Here is a 22,090-nt window from a genome sequence, read left to right as displayed (position 1 = left end):
TCATTAACAATGTGCTTTATTTTACAGCACCTACTAATTGAGAGGAACAAAAGTATGTATTTTATTAGAAATGCATGCAAATAATATTGCTTTATTTTTATAATTGATTCACTGTCCCCACTATTGGGATTTAGGAGTGGCATATGCAGGGCTGGTCCCTGCATGGTCCCGAAGAAATGCTAGGGGTAGCATGAAACATGTCGACCATATTGATCACTGAGTCAACCACATTATAGGTTGCCCTACAGTGACATTAACCCCACTTTTAATATACCTGCATAGGAGCTCAATAAAACAGTTAGGCCCACTAAGTATGGTATTTTTAATACTCACACACACCCACTCCACTTATTCTTCTTTGCACCACACATAGTCATTTTCACACTGAAGTGCTCCTGCGTAGTCCGTGAGTCGCAGCACGCCCCTTTTCGTAGAGAACTGGGAGGGCCCCAATGATGAAGCATGTCACCGTGGGGAAACCCCGGTGAGTGAGGGGACACTAGAAAGAAATTTTTCTTTCTTGAAGGTATTATGATTAAATATAACCATATACCTGAGCTGAGCTAGGTCTCAGGGTCCCATGACTGGGATCCATTCTGTTTCTTACTGAACCTTAGGAGGACGACCTAGTCTCAATTATCCTCCTCTCCCCCTGTTTTTTCAAAAGTTCCAGGCTGTCATGAGGGGAAAATCTATCGCCATGCAGTCCAGTGTCCTGTGCTCGTTAGGGAACGATCTGCGATGGCTGGAAAAGGAGATACGCTTGCTCGAATTGCAATTTTTAGAATCTGGCCACCTCGTGGTCCTTGAGCAGATTAAGGCCAAGATAGCGGGGAACAGAGGAACACACTACTTAGGCCGGGAGGCGCACGCCCGCCAATGGTGCGGGTGACCAGGCCAGCAAATCCCTGGCAGGCCTACTAAAGAAGCCATGGCCAACTGATTATATAAGCGAGCTGTGCTCAAACAAGGCTATGATCGTGGTCAGACAGACGTCAGTTCAAGCTGAAATGACAAACTATTATTCTTCAATAAATGCTGCACGACAGTTGGAGACACTTACCGACCTACTATCCTTCTTTGACTCCATTGAGTTAGTTGGGCTCAGTGATGCACACCGGAAATATCTAGATGAGCCATACATGGAGGAGGAGGTGATTTGGGTAATCTGGGCTATGCCTTGGTACAAGGTACTAGGCCTGGACAGTTTGACCCCGGCCTTCTACAAGGAGTTTGCACCGCTTCTTGCACCCCACCTCCTCAACATGTATGAAGACCCGCTTGAGCGGGGCTCTCTTCACCCATCCCTCTGGGAGGCACTGATAGTGACCATCCTTAAGCCGGACAAAGACCCGCTCCTCTGTGACTCCTACAGGCCACTTTCAATGATTAATGTGGATAATAAAATCATTGCTAAGTCACTGGCTATGCGACTACATCCGCTGCTTCCCACGATATTTCGTCCTGACAAATGTGGATTTGTTCCTTTGCAGGAGCCACGTCCATAACCTCTGTACACTCTTCACAGTGATAATAATAATAATACTGATGTTTGTAAAGCGCGAACAGCTACCTCGCATGGAGGTGTCCCGGCGCTAGGTGAGCAGCTAGATGAAAAAGAAAAAAGGGCGAAGGGAGGTTCAGATTTTTTGAGAGAAGAGCCAAGTCTTTAATTGCTTCCTAAACCCGGATTCTGAGGCTGCGGATTGGATAACAGGCGGTAAAGCATTCCGCAGTTTCACCATTCCAGCAGAGAAGGTGATGCAGGTGGTGGATCCCTCCCTCCCTCCCTGCCGCTGCTGTCTTTCTGGACGCCATCAAGGTGTTTGACACGCTGGAATGGCCTTTTCTGTTCTTGCTCTTGACCCGTACTGGCGTAAACCCTGCCTCCCTCCAAAGATCACATTCTTGCATACCTCCCCAACTGCCAGGTTGCAGATTAACGGTGTGCTATCCCCTCCAATTGCTGTAGCTCGAGGTACAAGGCAGGGGTGTCCACTCTCACACCTCCTCTTTGCCATAGCCATGTAGCCTCTGGCAGCCAGATTGCGACAGCATCATGCGCGGAGGGGGCTTGATTTCACACCTAGGGTAATCTTGGAGTCAATGTACTCGGATAATGTGACTCTTTATGTCAAAAACCTGGAGACCAAACTTGACCCCCTTATTCGCGAAATAACCAGATTTGGTGGACTTTCAGGCCCCTTTTCCTTTTTTACTTTTCTCTGACCAGAGAGATGTCCCTCCCTCTTTTTTTCTCTTCCTTTTCCTCCCTCTCGCTTCTTTCTCCGCCACCCCCCCCCCTCGCTGATCTATACCTCTGATCCCCTTTCCACTCTGTCTTTCTCTTTCCTTCTGGATGTCTGGCGACTGCTGCTCTCTGAGCTGCTGAACAGAAGGCATGGACATGTAACGCTACTGAACTCTGCACATATAGCTGTATTGCCTTATAATGTGACTCGATGACTGTATAGGTGAATTTCTACATGTGCCAACTTGCCTGTTGTGCACATTTTTGACATTCCTTACTCCTGGGCAGTGTGTTGCAGCTCTGTATTTGTTTAAAATCTATAAATAAAGTTTTTTTTAAAGTATGGTAGACAAGTTCATTTTTTGCGTTCCTATTCTTTATTGAAAGCAAAATAAAGTAACAATATAGCAGTAACAGCCTGGTCATCCAGGTAGAAAGTAATTCTGTACTTGGACCTTACACGTAAGAATCCATAAAAACATCAGATCACGAAAATAGTATCTGTAGTCCGAGACCACAGGGTTCAGATCATCAAAGCTCTGAACCCCAGGGCCCAGTGCAATGCAGAAGTCCACAAGAAGAAGCTTTGGCTGACGAGCTCCTTTCGGTAGACTCTGTGACTGCATACAATGTTTGATACATAGATATATCAAGGATGCCGCTGCAGCAGCATACTCAGGAAATGTTCCTTTTAATCTTGATGTTTGCAACATGCATTTGTGTTGTTTTATTAATATTCTGTGTGGCTATTTTGGATGTACTAAGCAACGGGATGAGACTGTTGAAATAAACACTTTTTAACCCCTTGCATGTGGCGCACATTTTCGCGCTGTGCTGGCGATTTGAATAGTGGCGGGATTCTGACAGCCCCGGCCGTCCTCCGCACATGCCCACCGTGACATAGGACAGCCATGGGCCTTCCGAAGCATGCAAGGGGTTAAAGTGTCTTTTTCTTAGTATAGTTTCTATGTGAGATATTTATGAAGATCAAAATTCGGCTTCTCAGAATATCACGGCATCCCCAAATCCATGTTTAGGGACTGTTAGTGACCTAAAAACACTGATACCACTTAAATGTTTGTGCTGAGTGGGGTCCTGCAGGACTACAATAACCAGTCTTTCATACTCGATCACTAGTGCAAGTCCACTTGTGTCATGTGTTGCTGTGCAAACATACCTTTCAAAGCTAAGTCTGAGTCTTGGTTTACACAACAATAAAAGGCCGCAGGTGTCTTACTATGTTTAGTAGTAATTTCGATGGTGATGTTTGAGAGGTGTATCGGAAGCTGCTACCAGATGTGTGGGTCATTGTAAAGTGGAATAAAGGAACAGTGTATGCTCTTCTTTTTAAATATGTATTTCTAGACTGCTGATATAATCATTTTAATGTAACCTTTTTACAAGATACATATGATATGTTTATTTTAAATCATAAGTTGATATATGAAAGTTATTATATATTTTTGTGATATGTTTTTTGGGAAAAAAATAAATCAACGTTCATTAACCTAAATTAAAATGTCAGTTACTATAGTGAAATCAATTCCATTTTCTTCCAAATACAGATTCTGGAAAATGCTGACGTTTTTGTCTAACACTCTGATATTCGCTTTTGTTGGCTATGAAATAGGAGAACATGTATTTGCATACTTTGAACCGTTAGACCTATTTTACATTGTAGTGTTATACATTGGAGCATTTACTATAAGGTAAGACATGAATTTTCCAAAATGAATTACAGTAATCTATTCCTAAATTACCAAGCATTTGCAAAACCAATATATTTGACATTTCCAATGGGAATGCAGATTTATAGGTAATACGTGAGTTATTGGATAAAAGAGTGATTGAGCCCCTGAAAGGGTGGTTTTATAGCTGAATACATTATGGATGGTTAGTTTGATATGTGAGTGCATGAGTGGCTAATGTACACTGGCAGTGTGGGGGTAGCAGTGTGGGAGAAGTGGAACTATAATGATGGGCAAATGAATAGGAGCGTGCATAGATGGCAGAGAGGGGGGATGGTTGTTCTATTGAACTGTTATTTCTTAGCAGTACTAGTAGAGAAGCAAAAGATTGGACACCCACGGAAGTCTTCTGAGAGCCTGACAATGAATAAAATATCAGTATCTATTACGTTCCATTTAGACATCACAAAGGGGATTTGATTACAAAGCACATGTTACAATAAGTCATCATTGTCAATTACTATAATATTAAAGTGTGGTGGTTGCAAAATGATGACATCCCTATATAAAACATTCATGAATATATATCCTTGACCATGTCATCTCTCCAGTTTATAGCTTTAGACAATTTCCTACCTGAACAGAAATATGTTCGCACCTTGCCCGACTGTCAATGCCTGGAAATATCAGTTACTCAGAGATGGGGGACAGGGAGCTAATAAAAGGTCCAGAGCCCTTGCTCCCAAAAACAAGTACGAGAATACTGGTAGGGTAACTGTTCCTGTACTAGTGTATCTTAGGGTCTAAAAGGGGTACAAGTGAGAGGATCCTCCTATTTAGGAAGTTGTGCCCCTACACACATGTGAAGGTGTCATTTTTCATCATTGAGATGAGCTCATCGTGGGGTTGGTGCTGCAATATCCCACAGGCCCCAAGAGAGGGCTCTTTGGCAGAGATCTTTTAATCAAATAGCTGTGATGATGAGTGCAGATGTGTGGGATAAGTGAGAGGGTGAGTTAAAAATACCTAGGGGTACAAAAAAACTATTTAATGCAGAGTCCCCTTGGAAAAGATAAAGGTAATGTTTAATTGTTTGCTCCTAGTTATGAAGAAAAACAATTTGGCAATGTGTGCAGATTGTGTAGGTCATGTAGGTCGACATGTTTCATGGCTCAGCAGTCCTGGAGGGATCCGTGGAATTTCATCAGGACAAAATAAGTGATAATAAGTATCCCTACTCTTGGGAAGGGTTCGGAGGATGCGTTCTACTTTCAGAAGATGACCACAATGTGCTCACACAGAGTTGTAGGTCAAAAATGTACCTTTTATTGTATCTAACTATTTATATGCTCCTTTAAACCTAATAAAATTATTGAACACAATTTTTTTTTTTACCTATTAGCAGGTAAACCAACTGAGGTTTTCCTATGCTCCAACCTGAAGGAAAAAAGTGTGTGATATTTTGATACTAAAGATACCCTGGGTTACCCCAAGGAAGTATATAATGAAGTTAGGATATCGTGTGTCAATGAAATCATGCTAGGGGCGCAATGCAAAGCACCTCTGGTAGATCGTGTCACACATCCTCAAATATTTAGAGTGATTTTATGATCATAAATCGCAGAGATGCAAAACAGACATACAGACACATACAAAACAAATAATGAATCATCCCTTGTCAAGGGTAGGGATGTAATCTTACCCTAAAAACGGGAATTTCGTGCCCCAAGTGTCATTAGCAGGTGACCACATCAAAGCTGCAACGAGAATTCTGCAGGAGCAAGTTAAGGGAAGTGTCAAAAAAAAAGAATGCCGCGGGCATTCAAGAGAAGTGAAACGTCCCACTCAGTCTATCTTGTACTTTCATTCATTAGCGCAGTGTACGGTGTAGTTACCTACCCCAGCATGTGCTCGACCCTGGCATGTTTTTCAGGACAACTCTGTGCCTCATATACTGAATTTTCATGTTTAGCGCATCAATCTACTCTTCGTCTCGGTGTCGACCGCTTGGGTGCTTTGGGGGCCTTCCAGTGGGTTGCAACGTCTCTCTTAGCTTCCACCAGGGCGGTACCGAGCAGTGCCCTGTCAGCTCAGGAGCCCCCCACCCTGTCGCCCACTCCTAACGTTCAAGAGGTGAGAGAGCTCCAATAGCAGGTCTAAAACATTTGAAAACTCGGCCAGCACCACCTCTCAATAATGTGTTATTTATTATGAGGCAAGGCCATACTGTGTAAAAAAAGTCTGCCAGGCCGTGAGAGCAGCGGCCACACTCGGGGCCGGCTCTAAGGCCCGCTTGAAACAGTCTAGCAGGGGTGAGGTAAGCACAGTGTAGCTAGTATGTCAAGGTACAATAAATCTGGGAGACGCTTCCATAACCCGGAGCTCTCATCATTAACTTGGCCTCAATGGGACTGAATTCTGGGACACTTGTATCTGGGAGGATATGCGCTCGTAGAGCGTGACATAGCTGCAGAAATTTGTGGAATTGCATTTTGGATAATATGTATGTCTGCTGAAGCTCTTGACAGAAAGCCATATGCGAGCCTATCCAGGTGTCACACAAAAGAGTGATACCGATGGCGCCCTATCGAACAAATCCTTCCAACGCCGAGTCACAAGGGTGTGTGTGTTGAGTGCCTATTTTCCACCTTTCTGTGTGCCACAACGCAGCCCTCCGCCCAGTTAACTCCAGTTGAGTCACTTCCTGAAGCATTCTGGGTATGGCGCAGCCGTAGAGCAACTCCATACTTCGTAGTATTATCAGCGCGCCCGACCAGCCTTCAATGAGCCAACCATTGATGATAAAGAGGTGGAATGCCAAATAGTATAAGTATAAGTTAACCATACCCCACCCTGTGGTAAGAACGTACAGAGAGGTGTGTAAGCCCATTGGCCGCTACTTCATAGAAAGTGCCTACATTTAATCGCTGATTATTATGTCCTTTGGTTTTGTTATGTAATGTTCGACTGACCGTTCTTCTTTTTGTAGTGTATACCAATGGTATAGATATGATGTATGATTTTGGAACACTCAATAAAAAAAATATTTAAAAAATATAAAATAATAAGTTAACCATACCCAGGCCCTGTCGTAAGAAGCATGTTAACAGATGGGTAGGGTTAAACGGGGCATGGCATGGAGCCACAAAAAGGAGACAGCCACAGATGCCATCTCTCTAAACCAGTAGCGAAAGATAATGTGGGGACATTTTGGAAGAGATAAAAGAAACAGGGCAGTACAATCATTTTATAGAAGGCTATTCTCCCCATGACATTCAATGGTAAAGTGTACCACTTCCTAAGATCCGCTTTGACCTTGTGAGAGAGGGGATAATGTTTTGAGGCCAGGTAAGGGCTGGGTCAAGAGCCAACTGGATGCCCAGATACTAGAAACTAGGATGACGTACTGGGATAGTGATTTGCCAATCTACACAATCTTGTGAAGACGCAAGTAATTTGAGAATCAGTTTGGCCGAGTTGACTGTCAATCCTGAAACCTCTGCAGAAGCTGCAAGAGACAGAGACACCGTGGGCCAATGTCTGATGTGTTTGCAAAATACAGCAACACATCATCCACATAGAGTGGAATGGGGTCTTCATGTCCCGTGTCCCAATCCCATCCTCTGATCTGTGCGTCGCACTGTACAAGCAGAGAAAGTGGCATGATGGCCAACCCAACAAGCATTTGCAATGCAATAGGTCTCGCATTAGGAAAGTTTGAGCTATTGGTATTGTAAATGACACATTTTTTATTTATGTGTTGGTTTTGAAAATAGCGAAATTAATAGCTTTGTCATTTACAATGCCAATAGTTATAATTTTCGCAATGTGACACCTATAGCATTTGTAATGCAATATGTGTTGTATTTACGTGACTTAGATGTATTAATATTACAAATAACAATGACTTTTAATTTTTTTATAATTAATACTTAAATATTATTGTTATTGTAATTTATAATGGCAATAGCTTAAACTTTTGTAAATAACTTTTGTGAAGATTATGTTCAGTGTATTTTATTGTGACGAAAATCCAAGACCAGAAGTGAAATATTAACATCTTTTTGTGACATTTGTTGTAAATAACTCTTGTGAAGATTATGTTCAGTGTATTTTATTGTGACGAAAATCCAAGAAAAGAAGTGAAATATTAACATCTTTTTGTGACATTTGTAATAAAGCTTGAAACATTGAGAGAACATATTTGAACCAGTTGTTGTTGAATGGTTGCACAGATTGATGCTGTGGTGGCTCTGAGTGATGTTGTGGTGGCGACGAGTGATGCTGTGGTAGCGCATAGTGCTGTTGTGGTGCCCCTGAGTGATGCTGTGGTGGTGCTGAGTGATGCTGTGGTGATGCGATTGATAGAGTGAGTGTGATAGATAGATAGAGTAAGGGCAATAGATAGACAGATAGAGTGAGTGCGATAGATGGAGTGAGGGCGATAGATAAAGTGAGGGTGATAGATAGAGTGAGGGAGATAGATAGATAGCTAGATAGATAGCTAGATAGATAGCTAGATAGATAGATAGATAGATAGATAGATAGATAGATAGATAGATAGATAGATAGATAGATAGATAGATAGATAGATGGTTGTGTGTGTGGTTGTGTGTGTGGGGGGGCAGGTTGAGACCCAAACAAATCTGACGGACAGACAAAAAGCCAATGGCAGTCTCCCATCAACCACGCACAGAAGGGGGCATGTTTACAAGCAATACCGACCCACAGCACAAAATGATGAATAGTTCCATTGAGAAACACTCGCGACTTGTACGAAGAAAGCGGGTTTAGTGGGAAAAACAACAAAGCTGTTCGAGTCAGAAATGCAGACAATTTCACTAAAGAAAGTGAAAAATAAACTGATCACGCTCCCGGGCTCACGAGGGTTGTTTCTGAATCACAAGAGTAATGTATGACACCATAATAAAGTAAAAGACTTGAAAGCCAGAATGTGTACACTCAAAGGGCAAATAATTCAAAGAAATGCTCCAGAGCCATGTGTAATACAAAAGACACGTCAGAACAGAGCGGCCTTTAATACATATGCCGCGACACAACAGCGATGGGGAATGTGCGTCACAGGAGTGGCACCAACAACATCGTGATATGTTTCACAGCAACGGAAGTCAGCCTGTATCACAAACGCGCAGTGACAGCATAGCAGGACAGTGAGTGTTATGGGAGCTACACCGCAGCATTATCATGTGTCTTGTGTAGCGTTGCCGGGCAACACTTAATATACGAGTCTTACCTGAACCGTAATGATGGTGCACTTGGACCTGGACTATGAGCTCATCACGCCCCCTAGCTGCACTTTTAGAAGCTGGAAGGGCTGTGGAAGGTGGGGTCCTCTCTGCACTTGGAGTCTGACACCTTTCCGGAGTACGAAGATCACCCCAGCGCCTACAGTTGCTCGAGACACAGGATGCCAGGCGGGACTGCCCGGGACTGCCTGCTTGAGGGCGGGTCCACCAGCACTGACAGGAAGTGGACGGGAGCCTACCCCATGCTCCTGTGAGGAGAAGGGAGCAAGCGTGTGACCCAGCGTGGCTCCCGTGCTAAGGGAGAGCCTCGCCTGCTGCTGGGCCTGGACCGCTGCCGCGATGAGTCTGGGGAGAGAAGTGGAGGGGGCTTGAGGCACATTGCCGGTGCCCGCACCCCCAGTGATGGAAGCCCCATGTGTGCCCGGTGAGTGGGGTGGGGGGGAGGGTGTGTGTGTATGTGCGTGCGTTTGTGTGTGTATGTAAGCCATGTGTGTGCCCGGTGAGTGGGGTGGTGTGTGTGTGTGTGTCTGTGGGTGCACGTGCATGCGTGTGTGTGTGCGCGCACGCGCGTGTGTGTCTGTGTGTATGTGTTATCCACTTGCTGGAAATCTGGGACAGGAGATGTGCACGGCGCGTGGCTGTACGTGCGCGCACACAAGGTGAAATCGCCGACGGTCCTGCGCGTGCCCCTCCCCTGGCCAACATTCCCAGCAAGTGGATAACAAAAGATGTTTCAATGGACACAGCGCTTCGCACTGCTAACACCAGCTCGACCCTATTCCCACAAAAGGAGTGGGAATAGGGGACAATCCTGCCTGATCCCTCAACCAAAATTCGTCACAAACCACCCCGTTTATTTGCACTCTGGCCGTCGGGTTGGAATATAGGATACACACGAATCCAAGGAAGTCGGCACAAATCCCACCCTCTCCAGCACATGGGTCAGTTCGTTCCAGTCCACCATGTCAAAGGCTTTCTCAAAGTCTACCAAAAGTATAGCCAGTGGAGATGAAAGCCTATGACGGTGGATTTGTGCCATATGTATGTGCCCCAAAAAGTGCCTCGTACTCCTAGCGGGCATGAAACTGCATTGGTCGGGGTGGCATAGAGAAGGGAGAACTTGTCATAAGTGGTTGGCCAGCACAGTGTACAGGATCTTAACTTCCCCATTAATAAGAGAGATGGGCCCATAATTTGAGCAGGAGATGGATGATGGGTGCGTCTTTGGTGTGACCACTATCATTATTGATATACTGAGAGGAGCTCGTCTGTACCACCTTCTTATTTAGGGCTAATAAATAAGGCATCAGGATATCTTTATATTTAGGGTAAAATTCCATTAGGAAGCCACCTGGGCCAGATGTTTCTTTCAGGCACCATCACTGAGACTGCATCTCCATTTCTTCTAGGGTAAATGGCTGATTCAGCTCCCACCCTTCAGCGCAAGAAAGGCTGAGCAAGGGTATTGCGTCAAGGAGGATGGTGGCCATTTCTGAGTCAGGGTGGGGAATGACCCTGTTTAGGGTTTCGTTGTAGTCTGCAAACACCTGGGTGATACCTAGGGAGGAGGCATACAGCCCTGGCCAGTATAACAACTTGCTGTTTTTTTCCCCCCACACCGCATGCCAAATTTGCTTTGCTGCTCCTAGCGAGTGGGTCCTAATCTTCTTTCAAAGTAGGGTCAGTTCCCTAGTGAAATCGCTGTGGTAAAAGCCAGAAAGGTGTGTCTTTAGGCATTGGGCTCAAGCTTCAAGTTGGGTGAATCGATTGTGTTGTGCTTTTTTTCTTACTGTTAGAGGATGGTTTTAGCATCCATTACTATCCAGTACCCTTCGACTGGACCGACTGTGTTTGTGTGGAAATACACCACTAATTTGTGCCTTACATCCTGAGTGTATGCTGTATCTGGAAGATGCCAGGAGTTGAGCTGCCACATGGGATGTCTGGTAGAGTCTGGTGTACCAATGCAAAGAAGCAAAGGGCATGATCAGAGATTCCACATGAGAGCATCTGTACCTGCGAAATCAACAAAACATTGGTCGCAGGAATAAGAAGCATATCAATGCATGCGTTTGTATGATGGGCTGCAGGGGTATGTGTGTATTGTTTCTGTCTAGGAGTCCAAGTGCCCATACGTCACATAAACCTGGAGCTGTCCCCCATTTGTGTAGGCAGTTAGCCCTTTGATGGTGAGGATCTATTTGTGGATAAATAGAATCGGTCACAGGACCTAGGATCACATTAAAGTCACCTCCTTTGATAGCTAGATTCGGAGACAATTCAGCTATGACACCAAGGCTACCAGAGCTCCCGCCTGCACGGGACGAACCTGGGCGCATTGCCCGGCAAAGACCGGGCCAAGAGCTGGCCCGTCTGAGCCTGGAAGAGGCTGGGATGCCCCCCCCCCAACGTCTTGTCAAGGGGAAGATTGAAAACAGTTGGAAAAGCACACTGAGAGGATGGTGAGGAAGAAGACACCCCACGCACCTCCTGAAGAGGTGACAATTTATTCACTAGACACATTCTTAGCAAAAGCCTCTTCAGCCAAAGCTATGGAAATTGTTGTTGTTTACTTTATTCGGTTTCAATTTATAGAAAACCATAAAAGTACATACATAGCATATTAATACATTTATCAATAAGAAAAAACTGTGAATTATTTCTTAAAATTCAATTCAGTTAAAATACACAGCAAGAGATTAAAAGCGCCAAACTTCCGTTATAGGTTCATTCTGTGGCGAATACAAAATAAAAAAAAACCTGGCTATGTTTAGTGCTAAAAAATCAGACTCAAGAAGTTGAAGAACCAGGAAAGCGGGACGACATTGGCGTAGCCCGAGCCTTTTTAAAATTGGAGCAAGATATCTCTTTCTCGGTTCTAAATAAAATTTACAAAAAAGGGTCGAATGTAAGAGAGATCAGGAAGAGATGCTGTCACAAGGACATTGACAGAGCGACTGTGACCAGTCATTAACAATGGGGAATGTGACAAGCCGATGAAAGGTGTTGAGCCTAAACCGGGTCAGCAAATATCTATCGTAGCTACTTAGGTTCCAGGTTAAGTATGGCTGAATCAGCATGGAAGTTTGAATCAATAAAGCATGCTGTACCGAGGTTTTATTGGCTTCAACAGACAGACGGAGTTCCACTAGATGGGTTAAGCATTGATTTTTCAACGTTTTCCTAGAGATCAGTTCCAGTTCTAGCGGGTAAAGATAGAATTTCTCTAGGCCCAAATCTTAGAGGAACTTTTTAACGTATCGGAGCCAACCAATCTTGTTAACATTTTCAAGCAGAAGACAGTCCTTCAGGATGCTTTGGGTAAATACCAGCTTATTTGAGGTCCAGAGATGGTGCCAAAAGAGCATAGGCTGAATCTTTATGATGTCAGTGATGTAGGACAGGCCTAACTCTAGATGGCAACTAAATGTTGATGTACCCTGGGGAACAGTAAGAATGAACCTCAGGAAGCTGTTTTCCACTTTTTGAAGGGCTTCTGCCTTAACGTAGCCCCACACCCCGGCCCCATAGATAGCAGTGCTAATGCATTTGGCCTGGTAAATGCGAATCAACTCCTCGGGCACTCTGTTTCCCAATCTCTGGGTGAATTTTACTAGGGCCATGGTTGATTTTATGAACTGCAGTTTTCTTGCCTCAATAGCTTTCCTCCAAGTGCCCTTTTAATCGATTAGGACTCCAAGATATGGGTAGGTAGGGGTGTATTCTGCGCTGGAATTATTTATATAGATTGCTCTCCCTTTTCTTTGTTTTAGACCACAAGTCATAATAAAAGATTTTAATGTTTATTTTTAAATCTAGATTTGACATAAATAAGTTATATAGGGTCAGTGAACGCTGAAGTTCAAGGGTGTGCGGACAATAATCACTGCGTCATCCGCGTAGAGGAGAGCGGGGATCGGAAGGTGTTGAATTAAGGGTAGGTCCTGGTCCCCTCCAACATGGCTTCTTCTAGGCCATTTGTGTACAAGGTAAAAAGGAAGGGGGCCAGGACGCAGCCCTGTCTGACTTCCCGCTCAACCCTAAAAGGTGCTGTCAACTCACCCCCCAAGCCAAATCTCACTCTAGCTGTGGCGTTGGAGTACATTTTGCGTAGAAAATTAACTAACATTGGGTCGACTCCCATTTCTGTTAAAATAGCCCATAACTTAGAATGACCCACGCAGTCTAACGCTGCAGTAAGATCTACGTATGCCAAGTGAAGACTCCCGCCTTTCGCGTCCACATATTTACCCTTGAGTAAAGGCAGGTTTAAAACCTGCTCAATGGTGCCCAGGCCTTCCATAAATCCATACTGAATGTCGGATATGATCTTATTGTCTTCAGTCCAGGACTGTAGGTGTTCTAAAATAATGCGCCCCACGATTTTTCCGAAAGAGTCCAGTAATGAAATAGGACGATAACAAGTTGGACTAAGTCGATCGCCCTTTTTAAAAACTGGAATCAAGATGGATTCTGACCATGAGTCCAACAATCCAATTTTAGAGGTTGCGTCTAATACCCTGAGTAACAGAGGTCTGTTTTAAATTTATAGAAGTCAACCGGAACCCCATCGGGGCCCGGAGCCCTTCCCCCTTTACTAGCACTTAAAGCTTGCTCGACTTCAACTAAAGTGAAATCCAGAGCAAGTGGAAAAGAAGAAGGGCTAGTACTATTGGTATTTGTCCCTGAGTGGCCTTGATCTGGAGGCGAGTTAGCTATTGCCCCAAATATTTTGGAAAAGTGGGCAATCGAGGATGGTTCGTCTATTGTAACTTCTATTTTATTAGAATCTCTGGGACCAGGCAGGAATGGAGAGTTTATCACCTCCCAGAAACAGCACTGTCATTCAATCGACAGCTTTTATGTAGTTCTGCCCAAAAATCCTCTTTCAATTCTAATTTTCTTAATGCAAATTGCCCGTGCAGAGAGGAGGCTATCGACGGGTGGGGTTGACAGCATAACAAGGCCACGTCGCAAGAGACTCATAACGAGGGCCAGATTCCTTGCATCCCTACAGCCATAGTCAGTACCTACTCTGCTTCTGAGGTTATCACAGTTATTCCTACCCTGAGGATATAACTCTCCCTGTTGTAGCATCTGTTCGTAAAAGAAAGAGGGGTCCTCTCAAAGTTCTTTGCGTTGACAACCCTAAGCGACCCAGAAAATGGAAGTCACATGCAATGAATCCATTAGCTGGTGACGTGGAGACCTTACAACCCCAGTCTATAGATATGCCCTCCAAGGTTCAGAATCTGGATGACCTACTTGAAAAGCTCAACGGGCTCCTATCTCCAATGTGCCAGCACTTAGACACCATTGAAAAAGCTAGCAAGGAGATAGTGATAACTAGATTTGTGCCATTTAGTGAAGTTGGAGACAGAGGTAGTTCCTCCGAATTGATTCAACAAATACGGGAAGGTGGAATAGCGTAGTGGATGCAATTGGTCCAAGCACCTGACCTTTGTCGAATTGCCTAACTCACTCCATGGCTCCATTGCACCAGTCTCCTTTTTTGCCCACTGAAGATCACTTACCTCTGGTTTCTGGTGTAGGCCAAGTTGTAGAATCATGCAGGGTCCCCTGACCCCAATGTCATCCGCACGAGGTTGATCATGTTAGATTGGCTACAAGGTCAGGGGGCTCATGTTTTGGGCAAAAATCCGAAGAGGGTCCAAGGCTTGACCTCCCTCCAGTGGCTTGTCCCTATATGGTTGTTTTGGCGAGTAACCTGGTTTTATATAGTCAACATAAGGAAATGACTACTTAATTAATCAATAAAACCCGACACTCGATTCACAAATTCACCAACGCTCAGTCAGAGTGGCACTACAACATTTTAATGGCAAGAAGAGTTACTTGGGTTGGCCAACTAGACAAATCTATCTAGGGGAACCGTGTAGTTTTAACTTTTAAAACTCCAGCTATGGCAGAAAAACGTCTTCATTTATTGCCTAATAAACCATCAACATCATCTCAAATATTTGCCGTACCGCTTGTTTTTTTAATAAACTTTTACCACCTCAGCCTTGTACAAGTAGAAATTGGTTGTATAACCACATTCCTCCCTTATTGGAGGCCCAACCGTACACGTGGCATGGTGTTTTCACTGCACCTCCCATACCAACTTCTAATCTGTTAACAGCGCTGTTGGATTTGAACTCCTGTGATTGACAAAAAACTAAGGAGGGGCCTCAAAATGCAGTAGCTACCGGCATCCCTGAAGGCATGGCTTCTCAAGATATACAGCCAAAGGATTGATACATATTTACTGCTATTACATAGAACATTGCAGGGCTGGGACATAAATTGTTAGATCCAGACTGGCTAAAGTTCATTACCACCTTCAATCTAGTCTGCCTTCAAGAGATTTGGACATTGGGTTCCATCAATATAGACGGTTATGGATCATATTTTACCCCAGCGATTTCATCAAAGTCTGGTTGGGCAAGGGGTGGGATTGCGACACTCTTAAAGAATACTTTGAAATTTGAAGTGCTCTCTTTCTATAATGAAACTCAATATTTTAATATGTTTAACCTTAAAGACCCAGATGGCAACACCTTTTTACTAATTAAGTTTTACAATAATCTATTTGGGGGTGAGATGCAAAAGGTTGCAACTCTAGTGGAAGAGAAAATTATTTGGTTAGTTAATTCATGTAAAAAAGATAGCTAAGTGTTATGGCTGGTTGATTTTAACGTGCATCCCTGTCCCTTTGCCCTAAATCCAATATGTAGCCTACTCAACGAAGACGGAGAGGGAGGTGTGCACTTTTGCCACAGCCAGTATGGGAATGTACTAAAGAAGCGTATTATTACAAAAGATCTGGAAATAATGAATCATGTGCTGGAAATTACCGGCCATCCGTTAAAAACCTGGGGGCATATTATCAAGGCGAGCGATATGAAATTATCGCCGCTTTAGGGGCCATGTTCGGCCGCTAAGCGGCGATAATTTATTCGCCCTATTAGCAAGCTGTCGCTAACAGCAGTTAGCGACAGCTTGTAGGCGATAGCAAGTGGTTTGGGGCCCGCTCTACATGTCAGCGATATTTATCGCTAATGACATGCAAAGTGGGCGTGCCCAACCTGTTAGCGACTGAAAGCAGTCGCTAACATCGCTATCGCCTAATAGCAATGCACGCGTAGCGATAAAAAAATTCACGCTAAGCCTGAATATCACTGAAAACGAACGCCTGCTCAGACCAGTTCTTAGCCGTAAATATCCAATGGGAGGTGGATATTCTGGCTAAGTCCCGATTGGCGATAAATCGTGAATATCACTCGATTACCAGCGATATTCACGCATTTCGCCGCTAACGCCTGAAATTATATCGCATTTCAGATAAACGTTACTAATAGCATGTTATTTCTGTGATAAAATCAGGCGAAGCACGGCGATAGAAAAAATGTCGCTAAGCTTCGTTAGCGATAAACATTACTACTTGTTGATAATATGCCCCTTACTGTTCTAGCCTAAATAGCTCCACTATTGATTTTATATTAGCATCAGCTTCCCTGAGAAGGGTTCTTAGTAAGACTGCGGTCACTTTTTCAGGCTTTAGTGATCATGCGGCCGTAACCTGCCAATTATGTTGGTTAGGAATCCATGGTACTAACACACATATAAAACCACCTGTGGCTAAGAAGAATTGGTTAACACTTAAATGGGAAAATATATACAAGGCAGTCCTTATCCCTAGAGTCCTGATCCCTAGTTTCCAAGTAGGCTTCATGAAATAGAAATTTGTCTTGATCTAAATGCTACCTCATCAAGCATGATTGCCGCTTTTAATCAATCCTGTCAGATGCAAGAAAGAATCTTGTGAAGAGTGGGGGGCGTCTAAGAGACAAGGGCGAGAAGTGGTTTGACAGGCATTGTACTGAAGCTCTTTCCCATCTCCACCATACACTAAATACTCTACCAAGAAACCCTGCCTGGTAAAACAGGCTCGCCTCATATATTCCATGGCTAGGAAGAATAGGGTAAGGTTTTTAAAGGAAGAAGCCTGGGAAAAATTGTTCCAAAAATCTGTCACAAACAATACAAGGGACTTTTAGGCAGTAGTTAATGCCCCATTTTTAAAACACCCACAGACCCCAACATCGATAATCACATTGATGAGGACTCTTGGGCAGAGCAAGTTAATAACATTTTTAATGGATATTGGAAGGATGCTCGGGAATTTCAAGAAGACCTAGTCCTATCCCCCAATAGCAATCTGATTATTAACCATCAAGATATAATCGATGCCCTAGGACAATGCACAGGTAATAAAGCCCCCAGCTTTGATGTCACCAGTATAGACTTTTTTACTGTCCTTCCCGAACTCTGGGGGCCGGTGATTTTGAACGTGTTTAACGCTATAGCTAAAGAGGGCCCCCTGCATCTTGCCCTAAAGTAATTTTAATACCTAAACACAAAAAGGAGACAAAGCTGACCCCAGAAATGACAGACCAATCTCCCTCCTTGACAGCACAGAAGCTTATGGGCAGAGTTTTACTAAGTAAACTGGAGGCCTGGGCAGAGATGAATAACATCATGATCCCGGCCCAATACAGCTTTAAAAAGGGTAGGGCTGCATAAGACCAATGTCTCAACCTGAGTCTGCTAATAGCAAAATACACCCATGCCAAACAAGGTCATTTATATTTCACCTTTATAGACTTAAGCGCAGCGTTCAACTCCCTTATCCATTCACATTTTTGGAGGTTCATAAAGGAAATGGGGGTAGATCAAGATATAATTACCTTTTTAAGGCAGCTGGACTCAAAGTCCGAAACCTGTGTACATTATGGGCAACAGGGGGAGTGCATCAGATGGTTCGGAATCACCAAGGGGGTCCGGCAAGGGTGCATTCTCCCCCCATTTCTGTTCTCCTTATACACAAATGGAGAGGAGTCCCAACTCTTAAAATCAACCCTGGATGTCCCCACAATAAACAAGATGTGCATCCTAATTTTATTATATGCAGATGATGCTGTGTTAATTGCCCGCACAGTTAGGGCTCTGTAGAAACAGTTCGACATGTATGTAAACTATATGCTAAGTCTGGACTAAAAAACAAACATGGCCAAGACTTTTATTCTTGTTGCAGGGCGAAAGATGAAGAATACCCCTATCTTTTTTGTTTCTGAATGCAAAGTAGTGCAAAAGGAACATTTGTTATATTTATGGGTGACCTTTGATCACAGATTATCCTGGTCCAATGTGGTGGTTAATCGAGGAATGGTGCTAGAAAGGAGCACTAATGCCATCAAATTGTTTACCAAAAAGCCTGGCATATGACATTTAGATACGGTTAAAAAAGTGTATGGAGCTAAATAAATTTCTGTAGCGTCCTTTGGTGCAGGAGTGTGGGGATATGCTAACGTAAAGTTAATACAAACAATTGAAAATTCATTTTAGAAGAAAATGATGAGCCTTTCCACCAGTTGCTCTTATTGTAACTTATATCGCAAGCTGAATATCCGCACATTACTGAGCAAATAAATGTAGCACCAATCCTCCTTTGGCACTCAACCTGGAGCAGAGATACAATTGATCTCACTCAACAAATCATTGTGGATTGTCTGTCTTTAGAAGATGTACAGACCATAATGTGGTTAATGTACGTCAAAAATACTCTTCTTGCCTTGGACCTGGAAGTCTCTTTGATATCCCATAAAAATGTTTGTCTATTTAAAAAAAAAACCTTAAAAGCCCGCTATTCCTAATTTACGACTAGTTTTACTGCTCACTCCCTAAAAACTATGGTTCATGAGTATCTTGAGGGCCAATGCATGCTGAGGGTGTTCCATCATATCTGGATTTTGTAACAAACCCTTGCAACAGATTTATTTTATTAATGTTTCACCTTAACCTCATTCCATGTATTTTTGGCTTTCCTTCCTATATATACTCTACCCATGTTCTCCCTTGTTGCCCATGTGACAGCTCCTCCACTCAATCCGATTTGCACATTTTCTGTTTTTGTAACTTTTACCGTGAACACCGAAAGGGTTTTTTAATTCCAATCATGCACAAGTTTAATTTAAGCCAATGTGGCCCGGCTCTATATTTTTTTACAAATGTTGCCCGACCCCCTAACCTGCTTTTTGTGTCACCTTCTTTTTATGTCAGTCACTGAAAACTAGGAAAATTTACATTAGCTGAGATGAATTGTTTTTCTTAAATATGTTTTATATTGTTTTCAATGGTTTTTTAATTGTCACCTCTGGCTTTTTTGTTTTATATACTTAGGAAGTTTTTTCTGAACTGTTATAATATACTCAAATTAATCGACTAAAGTAAATTGAACTGAACTGACACCAAGGAGCGTGTCAAAGAAAGAATCCAGCACTGTGGGTGGAGCTAAGAGGCAGAGTATAATGAAGGGACTGCACTCAGTCGTACTCTCTAGGGGGAGATACGGACACTGTGGATCTGTCAAAGTATGGGCAATCGCCATGGGGAAGGAACCGCACAGCAGGATGGCAACCCGTGAGATCCCCGGGTATACCCGGTGTGATAGACTCTATCAAACCCTTGCCGTGACAGGAATTGATATTTGATGCCCAGCAAGTGAGTCTCCTGGATCATTCGGATAGAAAGAAAATAGCGTTGGGCATACTGCAGCACCGCTGAGCACTTAATCTGGTCTAACAGACTGTTTACATTCCAGGACATAACACTGTAATGTACCAGAACAAGCCTCGGACATGAATTGTATGTGAGCTAAGGGCAAACCTATTGTGTGAGAGGGGCCAAATACTGAATTTGATGAGTGTGTGGTTGGGTGCATTGAAGCCATAGCTGGCTGGGCTGTGATAAGCATCCGTGAAAACCTAGAAAGGCAAAATAACCAAAAGACATGCAAAAAGTAAAACCATAAAGCATGGCAGGAACCCCGCCTCCCTCATACTCCAAACTTACCCCTGAGAAGCATCTGTCTCCCTATAGCATGTTTCCCAACATATAACCAGTTTGTCTTAGATAGGTGTGGAGTGGTAGACCAATATAGGTCAATGTCCATTCAGCTATTCAGTAGTTACCTGCCTATTGAAGTTCAGACCCGAGAACCAAAAGTGCATCCCATGCTGTCACTAAATGGGAGAAGGTGTCTGGCTCAAGTGGTCCTCAGTGTGGAGAGAAGCATGAGGGTCTTCTCTGGTCTCCAGAGACTGATTCGACCTTAGCGGGGTGGTGGCGCTGAGGATCACGAGCTCAATGGGGTGGGTGAGTTTGCATATTGCACCTCCTGCGGCAAGACCTAATGCAGACTCGCCTCCGGTGCCTATCTTGTTAGCCATTCCCACGCCGACTCAGGATATACATTGAGACGTGCCGGGAACAAGGGTGTGCAAGACAGTTCGAGGGCCTAGCGTTTCTGTTTTATAGATTCATAAGACCTGCGCCTGGCCTGGACCTCTTGTGTGTAATCAGGAGAAAATTAAGATTTTTAAATTCTGCTAATGGAGATTCTGGTTGGCATGAGCAGGAATCAAACATTTTAGCCATTCCTCCAGGAATTCAGCTGGTTGGGTATGTTCTGATGCTCAGGAAAGCCCATGAAACGTAAATTGTTGCATCTTGAGCAAGTATCTGTATCTTCCACTCGATGGTGGAATTCATTTGTACAAGTGAGGAGGCAAGCAACCTTGGTCCTGAGATCGGCAACCTCACTTCAACTGTAGAGAGGTGGCTCTCTGCTTCTCTAATGCAGCTGGTTGCATTTCATAGGTCCTGGCAGAGGAGTGACACATCTTCTCGAACCTCCGCTATTTTCGTCTTGACTGCTACCTGTGAGGTTGGATGGCTTGTAAACTTTTATGAAGATCCCTTCTGTTGTGGTATTTTTGTCCAAGTTATCACCACTTGTCGCTCCAGTTGGGGTGGTGAACTGGTCGATGCTTGGCTGGGAGGAATGGGGTTTCGTGGCTTGCCTTTCCCCATGCTTGATGTGGCATGAGTAAGGCAGTTATGATTGGAACCTGGCCTGCTTGTCACTGTCCGTAGCAGCACGAGCAGCCAAGCATTGGGTGGGATGCTTCTTGGAGTTATATAGAGCTAGGAGGCCAAGAAGAGGAGAACCACATCTGGCTGTAAGTCAGCATCACTGCACTGCCTGGGAGCTGGGTCTGTACCAGGTGATTCCTCATTGTGGTGACAGGTAAGGAGGGAACACAACTTCTTAACTCGTCGGCCTCTCAGCCTGTAGTCACCTCAACCATCTCACGCATACCTATTCACCTTCAATCTGGCCAGAGAAAAACTAGCATCTGGGTGGAAGGACAATCAAGGTGTACCCACAGTGTGAGGCTTCTGTTCAACGCCACCTCCTTTCAGGTGCCAGATACAAGCTGCAGGAGGTGATTTACATCTGGAGGGGGAGTGGAGGAGGGGGGCCATCCAGGCCGGTATTGGCCTGAACCAGGTACCGTCAATCCCCACTGGGACTGAAGGAGAACGGAGAACCTGTGTGGCTTCAGGCTACCCCCGTTCAGATGTTAAGGCATCCAGGGCAGTACCTCAGCGTGAAGAGATGAGTAGGATGAGGGCCCACACAATCAGGCCCATAATGAACCCTCCACTAGGTGCTGGGGATTGTTAATGTGTCTCATAGACCCAGTCTGGGTGGCATTACAAGCATCGTGGGCTGTGCTGGACATCAAGGTCCACGTCCCCGCACACGACTGTGCTCCTCACCTTCACCTGAATGCACTCCTATTGCAAGATGTACTGACCAGGCTCTATGATTTATAGGGGTGTGGGGCAACGGCTGCTCATGCAATCTGAGGCACCCAGGGTTTGGGTGCCAACCCTGCTAGATAGCTGCCTAGGCCCATGGCCCCCCTGCTCAGGCCCAAGGGTGGAGAAAGGGTGAAAAGGCTCCATGAGACCGG

General features: G+C 44.3%; 1 protein-coding gene across 1 annotated transcript in view; it reads left to right on the top strand.

Moving 5' to 3' along the window:
• Positions 1-22,090, top strand: part of LOC144823935 (sperm-specific sodium:proton exchanger-like) — a 5,382,759-nt gene that overhangs the window by 1,309,185 nt on the left and 4,051,484 nt on the right. Inside the window, exon 5 of the mRNA XM_078682869.1 lies at positions 3,817-3,960. Within this exon, the coding sequence (XP_078538995.1) occupies positions 3,817-3,960 (144 nt within the window). The remainder of the gene's footprint in view (positions 1-3,816; positions 3,961-22,090) is intronic.

Source organism: Lissotriton helveticus, chromosome 3_1 (assembly GCF_964261635.1).
Source record: "Lissotriton helveticus chromosome 3_1, aLisHel1.1, whole genome shotgun sequence".
NCBI lineage: Eukaryota > Metazoa > Chordata > Amphibia > Caudata > Salamandridae > Lissotriton > Lissotriton helveticus.
Note: the sequence above shows the minus strand (reverse complement) of the source record. Positions and strands in the feature narration are given on the sequence as shown.